Genomic DNA, 22,246 nt, shown 5'->3' on the forward strand with positions numbered 1-22,246 from the left:
AGTGATCTTGCGAATTCTACAGGCTTGAATTTATATATTACCCAGTATGCGAGCTGTTAAAACTTTATCTACCTTTTATTGTTATCTCCTATGACTATTTTCTATATGTCAATTATATATCAAATTGGAGGCATTATCTAGATGGACTTTTTTTTTTTCTGTTAGACTACGCATGATTTTATGGCAGAATGGAGAGAAAATAGATTTTCCTATAAACACAGATTCAACGGACATAAAGATCTAGATTCTACTTTCCAGATTAATTGTATATGAAATAAGTCTAAAACGTGACCATATCATCCAACTGCATCATCTTTTTTTACACATTCATATCCTGAAACTCACTACAATATAATGAAATTCACTCATATTATATTCATTTCCAGCATTTTGAGTTCTTTCATAGCCCTGAAGCTTACCTATGACAGAATTGTTATCAGCTCCAAAGGCACACATACACTGAGGTCCTCCTGGAACTTGAAACTTACAAAAACTCCAATTTGAGCTGAAGTACTTCGGTAAGAAGGTTGCTGAAGCTAAGCTGAAAATATATATATAAGAAAGTTGTGTTGATTTAACTTCATTAAATTAAAATATACACTATAATGAATTTTACTCATCTTCATGTGTTCCTATATCAATTTTTACAATTCTGCGGATAAAGCCATGGCAATTATTGTATATAATAACTTATCAAAAGACAGTATACCAATTTGAAACTAGCCGCAAAGCCAAAATATTGTGACATTATCCTTCGCTTAATGTGGTGCGGGAAGCAAAATTAAAGTGTTATTCCAGAGAAGAGAATATTATAGCAACTGAAATATCAGCCGAAGTTCATTTACAAGCAATAGTAGATCAGACAATTGAGCGCATCGTGACTTTACAGGAAGATGTTATTAAATAGTGCATTAGAGCTGGAGATATAATCAAATTATTGCGTAAGTGGGGTTGTGATGGAAGCAGTTGTCATAGTGTATATAAGCAAAAAATTCAAACAGAAGATGAATCGAACAGTGTATATAGTGACTTAGATATTTTTGCTCTATCCTTCGTTCCCTTAAGTTGTATTCTTGGAGGTTGACAAAGCAATTTTTGTGGCAAAATCCCAGACCATCGTAGCCTAGATTTTGTTGACCCATTAAATTGTTGCACCAAAAAGAGAGAACTGGACTGTTGAGAAAGGAGGTACGCCCAATGGAAACGCAAATACGTAATTTAAAGCCTACTTCTTACTAATTCAGGAGAAGGAAATAAATGTTATCCCTGAACTTGTGTTCACAATGGTAGGATGGGAAAATGTGAAACTCTTTACACAAACTTCCTGAAGCGTGCTATATATGTGGATCTACTCTTAAGACTATGAACAATACTGAATTACGAACAAAAGCAATATACAGGGTGTAACATAAATGCATGACCAAAAGTGACGAGGTGATTGCGAATATCCAAACAAGTAAAAATGTTCCTATAAACATGAGTTCGATGCCGCTTAGTTTCCGAGATACAGGGTGTTCAAATGTCGAGTCCCTCCAATGGCTCACTACGGGAAAGTGAATGGGAATGTTTAATATTACAGGAATAATCCAATCAAGTGGGATATGCATGTGCAAATACATTTACACTAACTTAAAGAATGCAACTAATCAACATTTGACGTTATTGGATTGTCAGTGTTGCCAACCTGTTACAAAATGTTATGTTTTCAAATAGCACTAGAGTATTTGAAAACAGCACTAGAGTATTTGAATAGAGAGCACCACATTTTAGTATATGATTGCTGACATCAAAACGTTCCTAAACATGGAGCACTGTCTTTCGAAGTTTATGTGTGGTATAAACGAACGCTGTGGCCTCCATCGAATACCTTTCTCAATTACTTATCTTTGGAAACATGCAATACTTGTGATATATGAACCGTTGTTTATTATTGTGAGCCGTTAACTGACTTCAAACTTGGATGCCTTCGTCTTTCGAAAACGAAGCGGAATCTGCCCCATGTTGAATACAATAGGTTCAAGAAATTCAGTGAGAGGTTTACATGTAGCGATGAAGTTGGTCTCTTCATGTATATATTTATCTCTTGATACGAGCATTTCTCGAGCTATGTTACAATGCACGTTGGAAGACTCAATGGCTAGGAATTTAGGGAGACACTGTCCAATACATGTTTGTTCTGGAGCGACCTCTGCATCGTTGTTAAAACCTAACAGAATTCCTATAGTTTCCAGACTGAGTTCACTATTTGATGGAGTTACTCCTATTCTACGAGTGGCATGATTTTCGTTCGTCAACACACTCAAAGTAAAGTTTGTATTTTAAGTGGATGCATTATACTGACCTGGTGGTGCAATATATTTTCGGTTCCAAATTTAAATGTGTTGTTTTTAGACGCTACATTCGGAATTAGATACATACTACAGAACCCTTCAAAGCAATTTGTTTAGTGTAGTCAAGGTTAGGAATTTCATGATTCAATCTTAAACGTAGAGTAAATGTGCCCACTATGTATACTAAGCCATTCTTAATGCTGTATTTTTGTGCTGTAGGTGGTGTGGTATGTATACGTAGTAAATTCACTGCGTCCTGAAAAATACGGCCATCAGATATCTATTTTAGAAATCCTAAGCACAAGTGTGGTCAAATAACATCTATGATGACTGTAGACGATTCACGCTGTAAATACTTAATAAGTCCTCGAGTAGGACACCATCATATAAATCGAGAATATAGATACGATGAGCTCGTTTCCAGTAACATATTCAGAGAGTACCAATATTGTTTGACACATCTAAATTTACTACAACACACTCATTTATCTGTGGTAATTTAGAAAGTAATTCAACTGCCATAAACACTCTACTTCCTTACGGTGATCTTGAAGTTTTGCTGGCGTCTACTATTAACCCAATGTTCTCGGGATTGCTGCTAGAAGTGAATGTTGCTGTGCTGAGTTTTCGTTACCACACAGCGGTAACACCTTCAGACCACACATCACCATAGCTCTGAAGATGTTACCGCTGTATGATAACGGAAGCTCAGCAGAGCAACATTCACTCTGGCAGCAATCCCGAGAACACTGGATTAACTCTACTTCCTTATTTGCAACTTCCGTGTTAGACGTTTACTATCGACATCCGTGAGCGTCTTTTCTTATGCTTGCGCCGCCTTAAACCGAAATAAGCTGCACATCGAAAAGTCATTATAGTTTCAATCATTTGATTATGACGGGCTAGTTCCACTTTATTCCCCTCAGCATCTATTCCTGTCCTGTAATGGCCATTTATCCGGTTGCTACAGTCTCTAACGCACCAAGTGTATAACAACATCACACCACAGTTTATTTACTTCTTTTAAATATTTCTCTTGTAGTATATACGCATATATAATATTGTTGGTACCTAGTATGATGAAAATACAAGGACTACACACTTATATTCAATCACTTAAATTCACTATATTTCGAAATAGTTATTTAATTGCTTCACAGCAATTCAGTACACTTCTAGATTATATGGCTTCCTGCTGCATTATATATTGACAATTATTAATAAACAAATCCCTGGTAAGGAAAACCGGATAGTAACCCGATTACGACGAATAAACAAACACTTACCTCAAGCAACAGCAAAATAAAAATTTACAAATCAACATTATTCATGATATTTTTATAACATTTCTTCTTCTTCTTCTAATTCGTAGTTACTGCCATATAAAATAGCACTTTTGTCCAACACATTAAATAAGATAAAAGACGTAAGTACATGTTATCGTTGTATAAATGGCTCCCTAGCTATGGGAATTCTTCAATTGTTTACTATTTAAGAAAGAATCCTGTGACTGTAAGATAATTTACGTAACGCATATGTAGTTACCTATCTTTTTGAATTGCCCTCATATATAATAAAATTACAATTCACTAATACATTATATATTTTATTTAAATATTTCATTTCATAATAATTCTATTCATTTCATTTTAATCAATCGTCAAAAAGATGGCACATTCAATTTCTTGACAAATCAGTTATTTAATTAGGTTCCTAAATGAATTCTTTTCTTAATAATGGATTATAATTATATTCGCATTGATATATATTTATATATATGAATTGTTATTAGAACCAATATAAGTTGAAATATAACAGTGTTCTTCCGTTCGGGCACAGCTATCATAAAATTGGAAAACGCAATTCGTATGTCATGAAACAAAATAAGAATAACAATAAATCAGAAAAATAATTAAAGGAAAAGAAACAAACAATAATAAATATCACATTAAAATTATACAATGAGGAAATTATTGTATTAAATTAACAAGAAGAATCAATATTATCTATATTGACCTCGGATAACAGTTCTTGGGGAACTAACTTTTTGACAATTTGCAACCATTTGCTTTTCATAGGCCAATTGAGTTTAACTGCTAATCAACAAGAGCTTAAAGTATCGTTACTAGTTTCTACATTTGTAAGTTCACGACATTAAGTTTCAGTTGCTGAATAATTTCAATTTATCCCCCACCAGCAAACGTTAGGTTAAGTACTACTTCATGTCACATCAGTTAAATTGCATTGAACGGCACACTCTTGCATAGAATTGCGAGAAGAATTCACTTCATTTCTTGGTTGTCTCCTATTATAAAAATTACGGCCATCTATCCGACTCGTATTGCTCCGAAATCTGTTAACTGGATTAGTTAGGTTAGGCATATTGTACCTATTGTTTCTATAAACAGTATTACAACTGGAATTAGATTCGGTTATATTACCGGTAAACCTAGAATTCCCTGTCAAGTTAGGCGGATTGTACCTACTGTTTCTGTATACAGTACTACCATTGGAATTAGATTCGGTGTCATTACCGGTAAATCTAGAATTACCTTTTTTACTATCACTATTTTGCCTTACACTAATATGACATATAGGTACTTGACTGTTGACATTACTGCGTACATTCTTATTTTCACTATAATGTATAGCCATCAGATTTTCGAAATTCTGCACGATTAACAACAAAAATGATTAAAATTCATACACTGTGAACAGATTAAAATGTTACAATCTATACGGTAGTAAAATCCTAATTGACGCAAAAATTCTCGAATCTGGTTGGTAATGATTGAGTAATTTTAAATCGTTATAAGTAGTAATCACAAAGTTTATGTTACTCTTGTCTACTCGTGGGTCGTATTTCTTATTTCTAATTTGTGCGTCTCTGTTAGCCAATATAAAGTCATTTTCAACATTAGCGATCAAAATATTCTTAAAATCTTCGTAATTACGTAAGCCATTGTTAATGTTATGCTGCGACCAGGGTGGCAGCAAAACATGAGGCAAGATCTTAAGTAAATTAGATTTATTACATTCTTCACATCACATTCTATCAAATCACGTTCTTCAAATTTTTCAATAAAAGTACTAGCCGGAATATCATTTACACGACCGCTAATTTTGTTAAGTATTCAATATCACTGAACTTTAACGGTATATTTAAAGATTTACCATGACTAATTTTATAGAACTTAAATTTCTTAGTTCTTCTATTTTCATATCTGTACCTGAAAACTGCTGGAGATGATTGAGGAATAACTACTGTACGTTGTGACTTCGTGACAACTTCTTTGGTTGGAATGTCCATGTTGCTCTCAGTGCTGGTCATTACCTTGTTCTTCAGATCCATAACTTCCTTTTGTAATTCTGCAATTTGGGTGGAGTTAACATCTATTCGTGCTTCCATTTCATTAATTTGTTTTTCACACACAATGACAATTGCCCGAGCTTAGCAATATGAAATTGCTCGAATTGTTGCAACTTTGCATTTTATTGTTCTAACATAGCCATTTGAGATTGCTTGAATTGTTGCAACTTGACATTTCGTTGTTCCAACTTAGCCATCTGAAACTGTTCAAATTGTTCCAATTTAGAGCTTATTTGGCTCTGGGATTGCTCTAAACGTTCTAATTTATTCCCCACCTGATCCATTTTATAATCAACTAGTTCTTTCATCTGCTGCATGCATGAAGGTCTACAGATTCAAGCTAGAAATTTCACAAGAATGTTCATTTGATCCGATTTCTTGCACAGGTTCCATGAAACTTCAATACTACTTACCGCATCCTATTTTCATACGTAATTTTAGAGTTGCTGCTGGGTAAGTATCGATTTAATCAACTATAACTCGTTAGGTTGTTCAATCCCATTTTCGGTTGATTTTTTTTAATACATCCCATCCCATTTTGGTTTTAATATTCATAGTGTAACTCCTAATGATTCATTCATCGATAATGGTATCATTGCTAACACGACCAAATGTTTTATCTTCCAATTCCTTATCAGCTCTAGTCCTTGAATCCAGGTCTTTAAAGTTTTCGTACGCAATATCATGTTTCTCTACAAGCTTGATATGCATTTCAAAGGGGAGCTTATTAATGATATCACTGACATTCTACTACCTTTATACGTCTTCTAGAACCTCAGTTAGTTAGATCTTAATTAACATATTAGCTCCCATGTGGGCGTGATCATCGGTCCCACCGTAACGTCTCAGACACCCTACGCCTCTTTTACACAACGCTCAACCTTTTGTGGAAGGGTAAGAACTAATTTTGATTATGAATAATCTGGAGTACATTTTTCCCAATGTTCTTTGATTAAAATGATAACACTGTTTCTTTGATCCGCTTTACTGCGCCAAGAATAAATAATGTGTTGCAATATTTTAACCTTTATTAAAGTGGAAGAATCATTCTGCACAAAATCTTCAGTAATTTTAAGATACAAAGCCGCATTTTCTATATTAAAAATAAAATCTGTTAACAGATATGAAGATGTAGTAACAGTAAATTTGGAAGTATTGTATAATAGCGAACAATATTATTTGAAGTGATTTATTACTTTGCCATTTTGTGCCAATTTGCGATAAGCACGGCTAGTAACCTGAAAAGCAAATACGTGATCAATGTAAGTTATAGTCTTTTTTCTGGTATTACAGTAAATCTGTGTATAAATTCTTTCCGATACTCATCTCTCTAGACATGAATCTTATATTCCACAGATTGACCGCTTCGGGAAAAATATATGTGATATTGAGTTTTGTTTTCCTCTTACAATATTCTCAAACTTATTAAAGCAAATGTAGAATTAACTACAAAGATCTATTAGTAAATAAATTTCTTTAAATAAATTATCCACCTACCTTGACTGCCTATTTTGTTTCTGGTCTTCCACAGCGAATATGTGGACAGTTCCGTGGTCACTTGAAACGCATAACCATGATGAATCGTGATTAAAATTTATACTGAAAAAATAGTAAACACACTTCAAAATCCTAATTCACTGATTATTTATACACCTACTGCGAAAAGGTTCATGCATTTATGGTAACAGATATTTTTCTCCAGTAACACTTGTAATACATGATTATACCTTTGAGCCTATGAAAAAAAAAGTAGTCGTTTAATAATCACAAACTCATTTGAATAATATTCCTTTTAATGTATTTTTAATCAATATTTCTACTACTTTCCACAGGTACTTTTTTCAGGGCTAAGGCTTCAGACTGTCCTTTACGCTGGTCTTCACACACTTTTTGTAGAACTAACTCTGGTGAAAAAAAATTATAAGATATTTTGTGATATAATTTGTTAGTGCACTAAATCAAATCTATTTTGTATGTTTTACTTTCTAGCCTTGTAGCCGTGTGCGATTCATATGTCCTCCAATAGTTTGAGGTTTAACCCTTCTATGTACAGTTGGCGGCTTAGAATATGTCGCAAAAAGTTTAAATTACTAACAAACCCTTGCGCCGTGTGCTTATGCATTCAGAAAAACACGTCTCGATCGACTACCTGATCCTGGTATTCAATCCAACTCCAACTACTACTACTACTCTTCTCCTTTTCTAAAGCAGTTGTGACTTAATATACTTTCTCCATTCAGATGGAAAAAACAGGAACCATGTTTACAAGCTTTATAGCTCTAAAATCATTTCTTTCATTTGTTCTGAAGTGCCTTTGTAGAGCCTGATAAAAAAAAGTCAAAATGTTCCCATAGCTTCATAAACGCCTTTATTGTAATTTTTCCCTTCTTCGAAGAATATACATTACATCAAGGTTGGAAGATGCTACTTGTGAAATCTATGGAAATTGTCAATCACGGCAGTACGTTTTGTGCTTCCCAAAGTCTGTAATACGGGCACAGGTCTCTTAAAACTACTGACAGAAACGAGTGTTATATAAGATTTAATTTTATTTTTTTTGGCAGTAATTGTAAGCAAATGTTCTAGGGGCATCATTTCGGCAGGACAGGAGGGTGCAATTTCCCTCTCCCTTGAGTGTGATAAGCACATATTGTTTGATAAAATGTAGAGTAAAACACTGATATAAAAAGTGAAACTCTTACGTCGGCAGAGAATTCCCCCTCCCCAAACAAAATCTACAATGATGCTGCTTTTAGCAACAAACCCATAGAGAGAGTTACGACAGCTTATTGCTAGAGCGCTTACATTTGGTTTCAAGAGTCGAAGGTTTGATTCCAAGGCATGTGCATTCATAATGGACGACATTGAGAGAGAGAGAGAGAGAGATTCAAATATGGAGATAGAGGGGGATGACTCACATATGCAAGAATAGAATTGGAGAAAAAATGATCGGACAGCATTCATATTATAATGAAATTTGTGATTTTGTTAAATAGAAGTAAAGTTTCCGAACTGCGAGGTTCACAACAGGCAGTTGTCGAATTAAGGTGTAGAACTTTTTTTAGAGCATAAGATGATTGCGAAGGGAGAGAATGGTTTTAAGATCTGCATAATTGAGAATATAAAAATATCTTCAGCTTTCGAGGCGGATTTCGAACCACGAACCTCTTAGCTATCGAACCATGACTTGATCCATTCAGCCACGGAGAATTACGCAGTTATTCATATACTTTTCTTTAACTATGCTGAGAAACTAATAGAATGGAACAGGGTTGGCTGGTTTAAACTGTGGTGGTTTGAACCAGCTGCTTTTTTTTTTCAAAAAAAAAAAAAAAAAAAAAAAAAAAAAAAAAAAAAAAACTTGTTTATAGAAAAAAATGCTTTAAATCGTATGAACTTCATGGTGACGTTTCCACATATTATACCATCGGCATTAGTTTTATCTCCTTTTCACCTTTTAATCAAGGCGTCCCAAGTTCAATTCTCGGTCCAACCACAACCCTTCTTTCAAGTGTAATCCAAGTAGCGGTTAAGAATGGAAAATATTCACTTATGGGAATTTTCTATATAGTTCCTGAAGACTACAAACTTTGCCAAATTTATTCGTTGTAGTCCTACTGGAAGTGCCTAATCATTTTTGGATGTAGAAAATGTTCCATAAATACCTCGGGAAGCTTTAAATTGAAATAACATGGAATGATTTTTAGTTCCCCATAATGCACAACTAAAGTTTTAAACTGTTATTTTAATTATTTATTTATTTATTTATTGTAATTTTCATAGACAACCCTATCCAGACCCTACAATACCAAATTTTAATTGTTTTTTAAATTCTAATTGTGGCCTCTGTGGCGTAGTCACTAACACTCGCGCCGAAGGCAAGAGCGGTGTTGTTTTCGATTCCCAGTAGGGCCACTAGATCGAAAAGGTGTACAGCCTTTTCAGGCCAGCTATCCCGAGTGAGGTTTTTCCTGTTTTGTTTTTTTCTCACTCACATCAGGCAAATGCCGGGATGGTACCTCACATATAGGCCCCACGCCGCTTCCTTCCCCTCCTTTCCTTTCTTTCCTTTCCCCTCCCCGGATTCTGTGCTCGCCAAGAGACGTCATTCATCAAACGTGACGGGCTTAGGGCTGTCGATGCCGCTAACAACATAAAATTGTATAAATACATAAAACTATATGAACTGACACAAAATAACGCATCTTCTGATTAACGTGGAAACTTCAAATTTGGCATATTTGTTCATTTCCGAAAATGACCGACCGAAAAAAGTGCCCAAAGTGAACATTAGTAGTTTTTAGGAGGTCTAATGGGAAGGAGAAAATTTTCTCCATGTTATTCTTATCTATGTTTATATATATATATATATATATATATATATATATATATATATATATATATAATATGTTTTAGGTACCTAGAATTTGAATTAAAAGTTCAAAGTCGGTATCCTTGTACGTTTCCGATATCATCATAGGTGTAAATCACCACCAAAAATCAAAATTTTTTGAGGTTTTATGGGAACCTGAAAAATTGTAGCATTCCGGTACTAACCCACAAGAAAACTCCGAAACGTGAATATTTTGTGTTTTTAGGGATCTAATGGGTAGGAGAAAATATTTCCCATGTTATTCTTAAGGGAGATGTTTTGGCCACCAAATTATTGGACATTTCGAGTAGGGCCTAAATGGTCAGCTTTCGTGACTAGCATTCCGGGTCTAACCCAGAAGAAAATTCCGAAAAATGAATATTTTCACTTTTTAGGAGATCTAATCGGGAGGAGAAAATTTTTCCCACGTTATTCTTATGGGAGATTTTCTGGATCTAAAATCTTATGTTTTAGGTACCTAGAATTGGAATTAGAACTTAAAAGTTGGTATCCTTGTACGTTTCCGATAGCATTATTAAAGTAAACAACCAAAAATTAAAAAATCCAACTTTATTGAGGTTTTATGGCCAACTGAAAATTTTTTCACATGTTAGACCTATTTAAATAGGACAGGATTTGGTCCCCAAAATTATTGGACACTTCGGGTAGGGCCCCAATGGTCAGTTTTGGCATAATTGTAACAGTCTGGGACTAACTCACAGGAAAATTCCGAAAAGTGAATATTTTCAGTTTTTAGGGAGTCTAATGGGGAGAAGAAAAAACTCCGTGTTATTTAAATGGACGTTTCCTTGAGACAAAATATCATGATTGAAATGGAAATAGGAATTTAAAATTGGGTATGGTTGTAGCCTCATGAGGTGTGAGGTCGTAGACCGAGCTAAAATGGATCCCCCTTTCCTGTGCTCCTTTATTTCTAGGTCCATTCGGCTGAACTTGGGCTTCGCTGAAACTAATCGCTTCAGCTACCTCAAATACTATTAATTCGACACTAATATTATATATATATATATATATATATATATATATATATATATATATATATATGTGTGTGTGTGTGTGTGTGTGTGTGTTTGTGTGTGTATGTGTGTGTGTGCGTGCGTGTGTGTGTGTATGAAACTTCTAACAAAATTTCGTTAGAAATTTATTTTCGCGAGGTTGCACTACTATATATAGCATCATCACTTGCAGATAGCCATCAAGGGTCGCATCTGACGCATTTGAACAGGTATTTTCCCAGGTTCCGCAAATAACGATGTCGCAAATGAATGGAATTTAAATAGACCTTTTGGAAACAAAAAATCACATGTTTCAGGTACCGTAATTGAAATCGGAATAAAAGCTTGGAAGTTCAGTATGTTTATAGATTTATGAGGTGCGAGACCGTAGGCTGAGCAAATTTTGGATTTGGTGACGAAGTCCCATCTAGCCAAAACTAGTCTAATTACATAAACCTTCAACTGTGCTAACTGCCAAGTCCGTAGAAGAGTTGATACTTCACAACAACTGGGTAACTAACCAAATGCTAAACCAAGAAAGTCAATTGAACGTAACGACAGTTTTCTAAGTAATAACTACCAACTAGGCATTTTAATTTGCCAATTTGTTCAGAAGTTAGTAAATTTGGGACGAAACCCCACCTAGCCAAAAACCTAGAATAATTACATAAATCCTCAATTGTGTCAACTGCCAAGTCAGTAAAAGAATTGATAATTCACAACTGGGTAACTAAGAAAATGCCAACTCCATCAGAAGTCGGTGACTTCGGGAGGGGAGGCTCACCCCTTTCCCCCTTAGCGACGCCCCTGGTTGTATGCAGTGTGGATCCTACGCAGTGTGGATTCTATGCAGTGTGGATCCTACGCAGCGTGGATCCTACGCAGTTTGGTCGTACGGAGTCCAAGAATATAACCCTAATTAATAGCTGCACAGGTTAAACAAATTAAAGAGATAATAAAAAATATGTTTTTTGAGCGCATGATTAAAACTTAAATTATTTTAGGGCAACGGCGTAGGACCAAAACTGCGTAGGATTCAAACTCCATAGAATCCAAACTGCGTAGGATCCAAACAGGTTTTAAGCTGAATTTTTTGATCCTACGCAGTGTGTATCCTACGCCGCATTCCCTTTGAAATCCCCCTCCTTTGATGTACGAGACCTGTGTGGTGTCTCCTATGACGACCCGAGTAGCCCACTTTATTACTCTTAATTTATTATGTGTTAATTTGCCATTAATATATATAATGTTATAATATGGCGGACAAGTAATTTCTAAGTATCCTTTTCGTCATCTTGTGTTATGACTTCCGCCCGGGTTCGATGCTTTATTGCGCCACTCTCAGATTGAACGACTGACTTATTATTTAGGTCTTAGCTTCTAACTTTAGAACCATAATCACACCGTTCCTTGTTCAGGCCAATGTTATCGGTGTGACTCTTAGAGAATTCATCTAAATCATTTTTATTGTGTTTGCCATGTTTGTATTGTCTTATGAATCTCTTAGTCAATTATGAAATTGAGGAAGCGATTATTCGACGAGTTTTTACCTTCCACGCAAGTGATAGGAGTAGTTGAATTGAATTGAATTGAAAAGGTTGGGGTGGGTGCGCCGACGACGGAGGTCTTTTAGCACCCATCACTAGGTAGGAGGACACACAGTAAACGCGAAGAGACACATACACACACAGCCAAAAACACGTACTGTCCGTAGAAGAGAAGGTCATAAGGAACACAGTAAAACAGTCACGTAGAGCACCAGGCTGAGTGCAGAAAAAGAAAAGACAAAATAAAATAATAAATAATGCATGAAACGTGAAAAGCGGAGCATCCATATATCAGAACACTACACAGTCACAGAGGCACACAGAAAAGTCAAATGGCAGATAAAACTTGCTGATGTCGCAGAAATCGGAATACCTTCAACACGATGCCAGGATCATCGCTGAGCAGAGTTCAGAGGTCAGCGGGCAGGCCAAACTGAGCACGCACAGGCGCACGAGGCATGCAGTCCACAAGATGGCGAATAGTCAAGCGTTGACCATAGAAGTAACAGTTAGGAGCAGGAGTTCTCTGTAGACTATGTGTCAAATGACTGACCAATCCGAAGACGAGCCAAAGTCCTCTTTTCCGACCGTGAAGGGTGGGAGCTCGATAACCACACTCCAAGACGGGGCTTCACAGCATGGAGTTTGTTGTTGATCTGCTGATCCCATGATGACTGCTAGCGCTGATGCAGAAGACGAGTAAAGACGTGACGAACATCAATGCTGGGAACAGGGAGGCGGCAACGACGACCATGAAGAGCAGCCTCCTTCGCAGCAGTGTCGGCCAGCTCATTTCCAGGGATGCCAACATGGCCTGGCACCCAACAAAACTGAAGATCATAGCCCTCAGCAAGTAGGCCATGGCACTGAAGTAGTACTTGCTGGACAAGTGGATGTGGACACTGTTGGAATCAGAGCTATGAAGGACACTGCTGGAATCAGAGCAGATCACAATAGCGCGAAGCTGCAGGCGACAAACATGCTGAAAAGCTTCAAAAATGGCTACCGATTTTGCGGTGTAGACGGTGCAGAAGGGATGATCAGAAATGGCCTTCAGATGAAGTAGATATCTTAGCTGCAGGACTTGGCGACGGTGCAACAGAGACGGCTCGTCAGATTCGACATACAGGCTAAGGATGGGGCTCGTACGAAATGCCCCAGTGGCAATTCGCAGACGCAGGCGATGGACGGTGTCCAAGTGGCGTAGTACGTTGCGCCGAGCAGAACTATAAGCCACACAGCCGTAATCAGTTTTCGATCGAATGAGACTTCTGTAAAGGCGAAGCAGCAAAACACGGTCAGTACCCCAGGTGGTATGAGAAAGTAGGGGCAACAAGTTAATGGAGCGGAGACAGCTATACTTCAAGGCGCGAACATGCTGATTCCAAGTAAGATGGCGATCAAACTGGAGGCCCGGGAAACGAATACACTCAACATACTGGAGGCGATCAGGCCTTAAGCAAAGATCTGGATCAAAAGCACAGTTTCGGAGACGACAGATGTGCACACAGTTGGTCTTGGCAGAGGAGAATTTAAAGCCAGAGCGAAGGGACCACTGATGCAGGCGGTTGAGCATCAGTTGTAATTGGTGTCCAATGGTACGAAGATCATGGGACCGACAGAAGATCGTGAAGTCATCCACATAGAGCAAACCACGAACGAAATGTGTAAGTTCGTGCAGCACACTATTCACAACCACAGGAAACAGCTTTACACTGAGCACACTGTCTTGCGGAACTCCATTCTCCTGTCGAAACGGCGCAGAAAGGGTGGATCCAATTTTCACTCGGAAGGAACGCTCGCGAAGCAAGTTCTGGAGAAAAACAGCCATACGGCTACGGAGGCCCCAAGTATGCAGTTGGCGCAGGATCCCATAGCGCCAAGTAGTGTCATAAGCCTTCTCCAAGTCAAAAAAGATGGCCACAAGATGTTCACGGTGGCGAAAGGCGTCCTGGATCGCTGTCTCCAGGTGAACAAGGTGTTCTGTTGTGGAGCGATAGCATCGGAAGACACATTGGAAGTTAGAAAGAAAGCCATTATGCTCAAGGAACCAAACTAGACGGTTGTTAATCATCATCTCCAAAACTTTGCAAAGGCAGCTGGTAAGGGCGATGGGTCGGTAGTTTGCAGGAGGCCTAGCAAGCTTGCCAGGTTTTAGAATCGGGATAATGTAAGCCTCACGCCAAGCAGCAGGAAAACTGTCCTCCAGCCAGAGCCGGTTTAAGACATCTAGAAAATGGCGGTGACCTTCAGGCGGGAGATGCCGAAGCATCGCATAAGGTATATGATCCGGATCTGGCGCAGCGTCCTTCGTGGAGCGTAGAACAGCAGATAACTCCGCAGCACTAAACGGGGTATTGTAGCTCTCGATGTTAGCAGAGCGGAAGACAAGAGGCGTACGCTCGTCATGATGCTTGATGGGCAGGAAGGCCGCTGGATAATGCGCAGAGCTGGAAACATCGGCAAAATGTTGACCCAATTCGGACACTATAAGATCTTGGTCGGTGACCAGGAGTCCATTGATAACCAAACCAGGAATCCCACTAGAAGAACGCCCTTATAGACGATGAACCTTAGACCATACTTTAGAGATTGAACTCTGGGAAGAAAGTGAAGACACTACACGCGCCTGCTGCGACGTTTGGCCTGTTTGATGGGGCACGGGGGCGGCGAAACTGCTCCAACTTAGCATCACTAGGAGCACAATGAAAAGTACGCAAAGCTCGTCAACGTACACGGATAGCTTGGCCAACCTCTGCAGACCACTAAGAAACGACGCGTTCGCGACTAAGGCCATGGTGGACGGGAATGGCCGCTTCGGCTGCCAACAAGATACTCCGCTGAAAAGCCGCACACTGATCCTCGACAGACTGATACAGATCTGGAGTGAAGTCAAAGCTGGCAGAGAACCGTGCCCAGTCAGCTAGGCGCAGATTGAATCTTGACGAGGGTGCAGCTGGAGGGAGCTGAAACCCAGTAAGTACCAGTGGAAAATGATCGTTGCTACAAAGATCAGGACATGGTGGAAAGACTACAAGGTGGATGCAATGCAGTGCTAAATTCTTGTCGCTCTGGCGCATGACGTCATATTGGTCGCAGACGTGGCCAGCGAGAGTCAGATGAACTTTAAAACAAGCGCTTGCTCGCTGGTATCTTACACGCAAACTTTTCTTCTATTTATAGTGATCTTCAACGAAGTAAAAATTTTAGTACAAACAATAATTATGTAAACGTAATGTAATCAAAGCTTAAGCTAAGTGAATTCAAAAGAAGATATTTACAATAGCAAAAGAAACAGCAATATCAGTTCATATTAAACAACTTTGAAGCTTGAACAAGCCAATATTACTCACTACATTTTCTGCTTTTTCTTTCTTTCTTTCTTTTCTTTTTTAAACATCTGAAGTAATACACTCGAGTATGTATAGGCCTGAGTAATCTATAACACAGTGTGTCGTTAATGCATTTCATTATTATATATTTATGTATGCTCAAGTATATTTTCGTAACATTAATCGGTTTCGATTTACTGTTATTATTATTTTACTTGAAAGAGAATTCTTTACTGATGACCCCATATAAATTTTGAGAATATCTCAAGGGAAAATTCATGGTTTTCGTAAACAGAGATGCACGTACGTATATTTTCGTTATGCTTGGACAGTTTTTTTTTTTTTTTTTTTTTAAGAGGTTGCTCCCACGTAAGTTTCATCAGAATCTCAGGGGAGGTTAAAAACTTTATTGAGCAGGGACACACGTATTTAATATTTTAAACATCGTTTTTATTTTTGATTTATAAACAAAATCTTATTTGAAATCGCTGATCGTTTATTTATAGAATTTGTATTTGAACAAGAGGTTTGGTGAAATTCACAGTTTTCTGAATATTAGTGTCAAAATTTACGCCATAACAAACTGTATTATTAAACATTTGTACGAAATAGAACGTTGCATATACTATTATGTTCTAAAAATATATAGAAATAACTATGTATATACAAAGCACCTTAAACAAAGAAATTGCAACAACATGACTATCTCAAGCAAGAAACAAAGTACTAGGTGTAGGTGAAGACGATGTAAGGGTGTTACAGCTAGACTAAAAAAACATTAAAAAAACATAAAATTACATAATTTTCTTAATTTTCTTGATAAGTTTTCTCTTTTCTGTCCCGAGGACTAAAGAAGACAAAAGATAAATGTAAGTAAACGATTATATGGAATTTGGTGGAATGAGAATCCGGGAGTACCCCGAGAAACTCACGGATACGATGTTGTCCACCACAAACTCACTTGACCGGAATACGGACCAGTACCCCTTGCACCAGAGGTGAGCCTTCTGCCACTGAGCCACCGTGCTTCCTTGATTGGTTGAGAATCTACCATATTTTTAAATTTACTGCAGTCATTTTTAATTTTGTAATTCTGGAGGGGGCCCCTAATTATGTATATATAATTATCCAAAGTTATGATTCAAATGAACAAAAATTTCAAAATCTGAGTGTAAAAATGTCCCGACAATGTCGCCCTGACATGGTAGGTGGATACTTTATCCTCTTGATCTAATACATTGTTATATATCTTTGTAACCGTTAATCGTTATTACGAACCTTCCATTCGTTAGTTAATTTGAAGTGCAACGTCCCGTTTTAGCACCGAGGCTACAGGGAATGCAGACCTCCAGAATGAAATGGGATCTACGCTTTCAATGCTCTCCAAATGCGTAACTCCACATCGTGCCTCCCTTTCGAGTTACATGCCTGCCTCTGAGGGGAAAACTTTGTCTCAATATCTTATGTAGAAGGAAACGATGATAGAAATGATCACCTCTGTCGCTCTCCCCCCCCCTCATGATTTCGAATCCGAGTCTTGCCTCATGTTCGTCTTTTTAAATCGTACTATTGGATATGTGTATGCAGAATCAACACAAGCTACTGTAGCCCTATATACTATTATTCCATTCTATTAATACTAAAAAGAAACTACATAATGAAATCGCTTTTTATAATTTCATTTAACATTGCATTTATTTATTATTTTTATGTAAAACTTACCATATTTTAGGTTTATTTTATCCTGTCGCCTGCAAGCTAAAATCCATTTCTGGAGATATTCCCCCTTTTTTTGAAGAAATCTAAAGTATTTTATATTAATTCCTTTAGTTTTTCTGTAATAATTACTACAACCGTACACTGCACAGTTAGGCATTCTCGATATCATTTAACAGAACAAAGTAACAAAGAATTTCTACTTGTCACTTAAAGCCGCGCCTCTTCCCGTTGTCTCTTGCAAACCAGATGACGTCACAGCCACGACAGCGCTCCAGGCGACATGCGCATGCAACCAGCTTGTAGTCTTTCCACCATGGATCAGGATGTACACGCCATTGAAGTTGAGCTTTCAGAGCTGGGCTACAGAAGGACAAATCCAAATGAGAAAAGGTCCCAGTAGCAGTAGTGAAGTGCGTGGGACTACCATCGTTCAACAGAATCAGGTTCATCTCGGCAAGAAAAGCCAGAATCCCGTGAGCACGAGGTTCACTCCGACAAGAGCCCCATACGGCATGGTAAGAGTTGAAGTCACCCACGAAGACAATAGGGGCGGGAAGCTGGTGAAAGACATGTTCCAGATCGGCTGCAGTGCGATCATCAGTGCGGGGCGATCATCAGTAAAGGCATCAGTGCGGGGGATGTACGCACAGCAGATGGTAATAGGCTGGTGCAGAAAGATACGGACAGCAACGATCTGAATAAGACTCGTGACACATAGTATCGTGGAATGGTAGCAGTCAGACACTTCAATTACGACGCCGTCGACCGCACGACCATCCGTGACCTTGTCGTTACGATATAGCGTGTATCCGGAGACTAAACAGGTGGTGGTAGGCGTGAAGTGAGTCTCTTGGAGACAGAAGATCACTTGATTCAACATTGACAGGAGCTGATGAAGTTCCGCATGGTGAGAGGAATATCCACTGAGATTCCACTGGAGTAAAGCCATAAGTTAAGCGAAACCTATAACAAACAGTTTCGATGCATGCTTCCTTACGACCAGGCACAAGTTGAAATGCATGTAGATCGTCATCCTCTACCCCCTCCATAGACGAGACACCGCTCGCAGAAGGACTGCGTGGTTTCTGCTTAATCTTCTTTGCGCCGGGAGGGCTCGAAGAGGGCTTACAGGAGAACGACTTGCCAGCGTGGTCAGAGGATGCTAACTGAGAAGTTGGGGTCACCGTCTTTTTCTTTCGTTCTTTCTTCGGAGGCTTGCTAGGTGTGTCAGGAGTAGAAGATTTAAGAAACTGGTCGCGGAGAGAGCGAACAGAAGTAGCTTTACTAGCGGACTGTCAACTCTATAAGTAAACCCTCTCTTTTTATGGCTACGGCGCACTCATAGATCGTTGTTTTGTCCGCCTCCTTTTGATGTAACTAGTGATAGCTGGATGTGTTTGAAATCCCCCTCCTGTGATCTACGAGACCTGTGTGGTGTCTCCTATGGCCACCCGAGTGGTCCACTTTATTTCTCTTAATTTACAGGGTGAGCACAGAAACAGTACCTGATTTTAAAGTGCCATATAATTAACATTTAATTGAATATTTACATGAAATTTTGTACAGAGCTCAGATACGGTACTTTGTGCTCCATTAACAAAAAAGGAATTCAACAACAATGGTGGGTTTGTTATTGGAGCACCAATTCTAAATTCTAAGGCATAAATTAACACAAATTAAGCAGAAATTCGTGATAGTATTCGCAATCCTCTATCGAGAGACGGAGGAGGGTGTGTGTGCAACTTCTACGCACCCGAAAAGTATATACCTGTCCGTCTGGACAGTGCAAGTGTTTGGACCAGTTCTGAATTTAGTGCAAATGCATTTTTCTTGCTAAATGCTAATTCATATTTCTTTTAGGGTAGTGTTTCTGACTCAGTTGATGTCTGACGCAAACAAAGAAAAAAAAAAATATCTCTTCAATCTTAATTGGAAGATATGTCGTAACTGGCTCAATATTTAGACCAGTTAAATACAACAAATCGGAATTCGGAATAAGGGACGCAAGGCAGCTCTTCTTATATTATCTTTTCACATTCTTTATATATCCCTCGTGCGGATGCGAGAACTTTGCGCCCTACCCCAAAAAGAGGGAAAAATGCGTCCGCTATATATTTGCACCGGCATGTTTGCGCCCTATAATTCAAGTTGTTTTTGTATCGTGTAAACTTCCCCTAACACTTGAACCAGGCGTGGGACTGTCAGAAAAGTGAACCAAGCCTGTTGTTCCTTTTCCTGGCGTGTTGAGAAGCTCAAGCAGAAAACTCTTTCCCCTGTCGTTTCTTTATTATTATTATTATTATTATTATTATTATTATTATTATTATTATTATTATTATTATTATTATTATTATTATTATTATTATCATCGTGCCTTGATAATATTATGTAGGAAACTATGTCCTTTGTCATCGTTTCTTATTCTTTATCGAGAAATAATTTCCTTTGTCATCCTTATTACTGCGTGTTTACATTGCTTTCTCGTTTTCACTCCAATGTTTGAATGTAGGCTAGACTTTTCAGACATTGAACAATATCTTTAGGCGAGCTTGTTTTGTATCTATGCAATGGTTTTTCAATTCTATTGTCAAGTCGTATATATATATATATATATATATATATATATATATATATATTTGCCTTCCAAACCAAGGAAAATTCTATCATAATGCAAAGCACTGTGCTTAGCTTCCTGTTTCAGTGCTTTTAAAAGCACAAATAAATTTGGATGAAAGTTAACCCTGCTCTTGAACTTGTTATTCCACCCCTCAATGGCATTATTTGTTCAATGCTGTTTACTTTCTCTGTTCCAGACATCAATCGGCACAATCAAATTTTGCATCCACTCGTCCACAAAGTAATCCATAAATGCAGAAACTTCATCTTCTATTGGCACAGTATTCTGTATTGCTAACCAATCATCTTCAACGTCCTTCATCCAGCAGAAAAAGCTTGAATTCTCGTCCATCCTCAGTTTTTCCTCCGTTAGCACGATCTTTCGTCTTGAATCCGGGCCTCGAAGATCTCTTCGCTCTTGTTCCCTTACATAGTTCATGTTGCACTTAACTTTCTTCTCTCACACACACAGGCAGGCAGGTTTGTTGTCTCAGTACTCTGCTTCTTTACACGATACTGGAATCCATTTAAGAGGGGGCTAGGGGAGCTGTAGCTCCCGGGCTCCGAGCTTCAGGGGGCCCTTGTGTAATTGGAAATTTTACATTACGTTTTCTACACATTCCGTCTAATCGACTTTCAAGATTTAGTGCGTTATATACATACTAATAAAAGTGTTTACAGGAATTGTTAGTTCAATTCGTCCTCATTTAATTTGTTTTCTTTGAACTTGATTTTGTTTTCAGGTTAAGATTAAATTAGATTTTTCGTAATTTTATAAAAAACAACATTACGTATTCTTCGTATTATGCTGTGATATAGCTTATTTGGAGGTAAGTCGATGAAACAATAGTAGAATTTCCTGTGTTCGGGACTTAAACCAAATGAAAACAATCAATTATTAGTCTTAGAATCACTCTGTGATACTACATGGCCAAACCACACTGAATCATGTAAGGCTCTAGTTTTAAATTTTTAAACAATAACGAAGATCCTTGGGGAAATAAGCAAAAATGAAGAAGATCGCACCGATACTCGACAAGATGCTACTACTCTTCACAGAAAGATGATGAAATATGAACTGCATTTCATGGCTGTTTTGTGGCACAGAATATTTTACAAGGTTTAATGAAGCCAGTAACTACTTGCAAAAACCTGGCATGGATATTGTAACAGCAGTTAATTTGATGAAAAGTCTGAAAACATTCGTATCCTCTCTAAGAGACAAATTTGATAAAGTTGAAGAAGTGTTACAGATATATACAGAAAATGTAACAAATGGCAATGAAACACCCGCAAGAAGCACAACCAAAAGGTTCCCTGACGCGGTAATGATGACATTTATTTAACGCGAAGGAAAAAAAAATCAAAGTTGAGACATTTGCCATTATTTTGGACACATATCTTGTCGAAATCAAGAGAAGAATTGCCACATATGAACACGTCTGTTCTAATTTCCACTTTATTCCAAAATTAGGCACGGAAATACTTCATGAAGATGTCCAACAATTCATTGCAGTTTACGAGGAGGACGTGGAAAATGAAAATATAAAAATGAAATCACTCATTTCTCTAGCTATATGATGAAAACACAGCTCGAAGCAAGCACAAGATAAGGCTGCACAAGGTATACATAGACTATATATAGACATATTTATAAGAATGATTTGCAATCAGTTTTTCCAAATATGTTTATTGCTCTCAGCCTGTATCTAATACTCCCTGTTTCTAGTTGTGAGGCTGAAAGAGCATTCTCAAAATTGTCACTCAACAAATACCCACTACGAACTGCGTTCAAGGAAGATAAAATGTATGCTCTTACATTCTATCGTCAGAACGTGACATAACTACGGAATTGGACTTTTCTGGGGAAAAAAAAATCAAAGTTTGCTGCACTGAAAGCAAGATGCAATTTCGTGTATGAAAGTAGGCTTGTTGTAACATACT

The 22,246-nt window shown here is 37.8% G+C and overlaps 1 protein-coding gene across 3 annotated transcripts in view; it reads right to left on the reverse strand.

The window, feature by feature from the left end:
* The window catches only part of LOC145664475 (WD repeat domain phosphoinositide-interacting protein 3), a 315,439-nt gene that overhangs the window by 93,902 nt on the left and 199,291 nt on the right, over positions 1-22,246 (reverse strand). For all 3 annotated transcript variants that reach the window (XM_081731186.1, XM_081731187.1, XM_081731184.1), the window contains exons 6-7: positions 7,198-7,299; positions 420-541 (exon numbers count right to left, since the gene is read on the reverse strand). In XM_081731186.1, the coding sequence (XP_081587312.1) occupies positions 420-541; positions 7,198-7,299 (224 nt within the window). The remainder of the gene's footprint in view (positions 1-419; positions 542-7,197; positions 7,300-22,246) is intronic.

Source organism: Thermobia domestica, chromosome 11 (genome assembly GCF_964235325.1).
Source record: "Thermobia domestica chromosome 11, izTheDome1.hap1.1, whole genome shotgun sequence".
NCBI lineage: Eukaryota > Metazoa > Arthropoda > Insecta > Zygentoma > Lepismatidae > Thermobia > Thermobia domestica.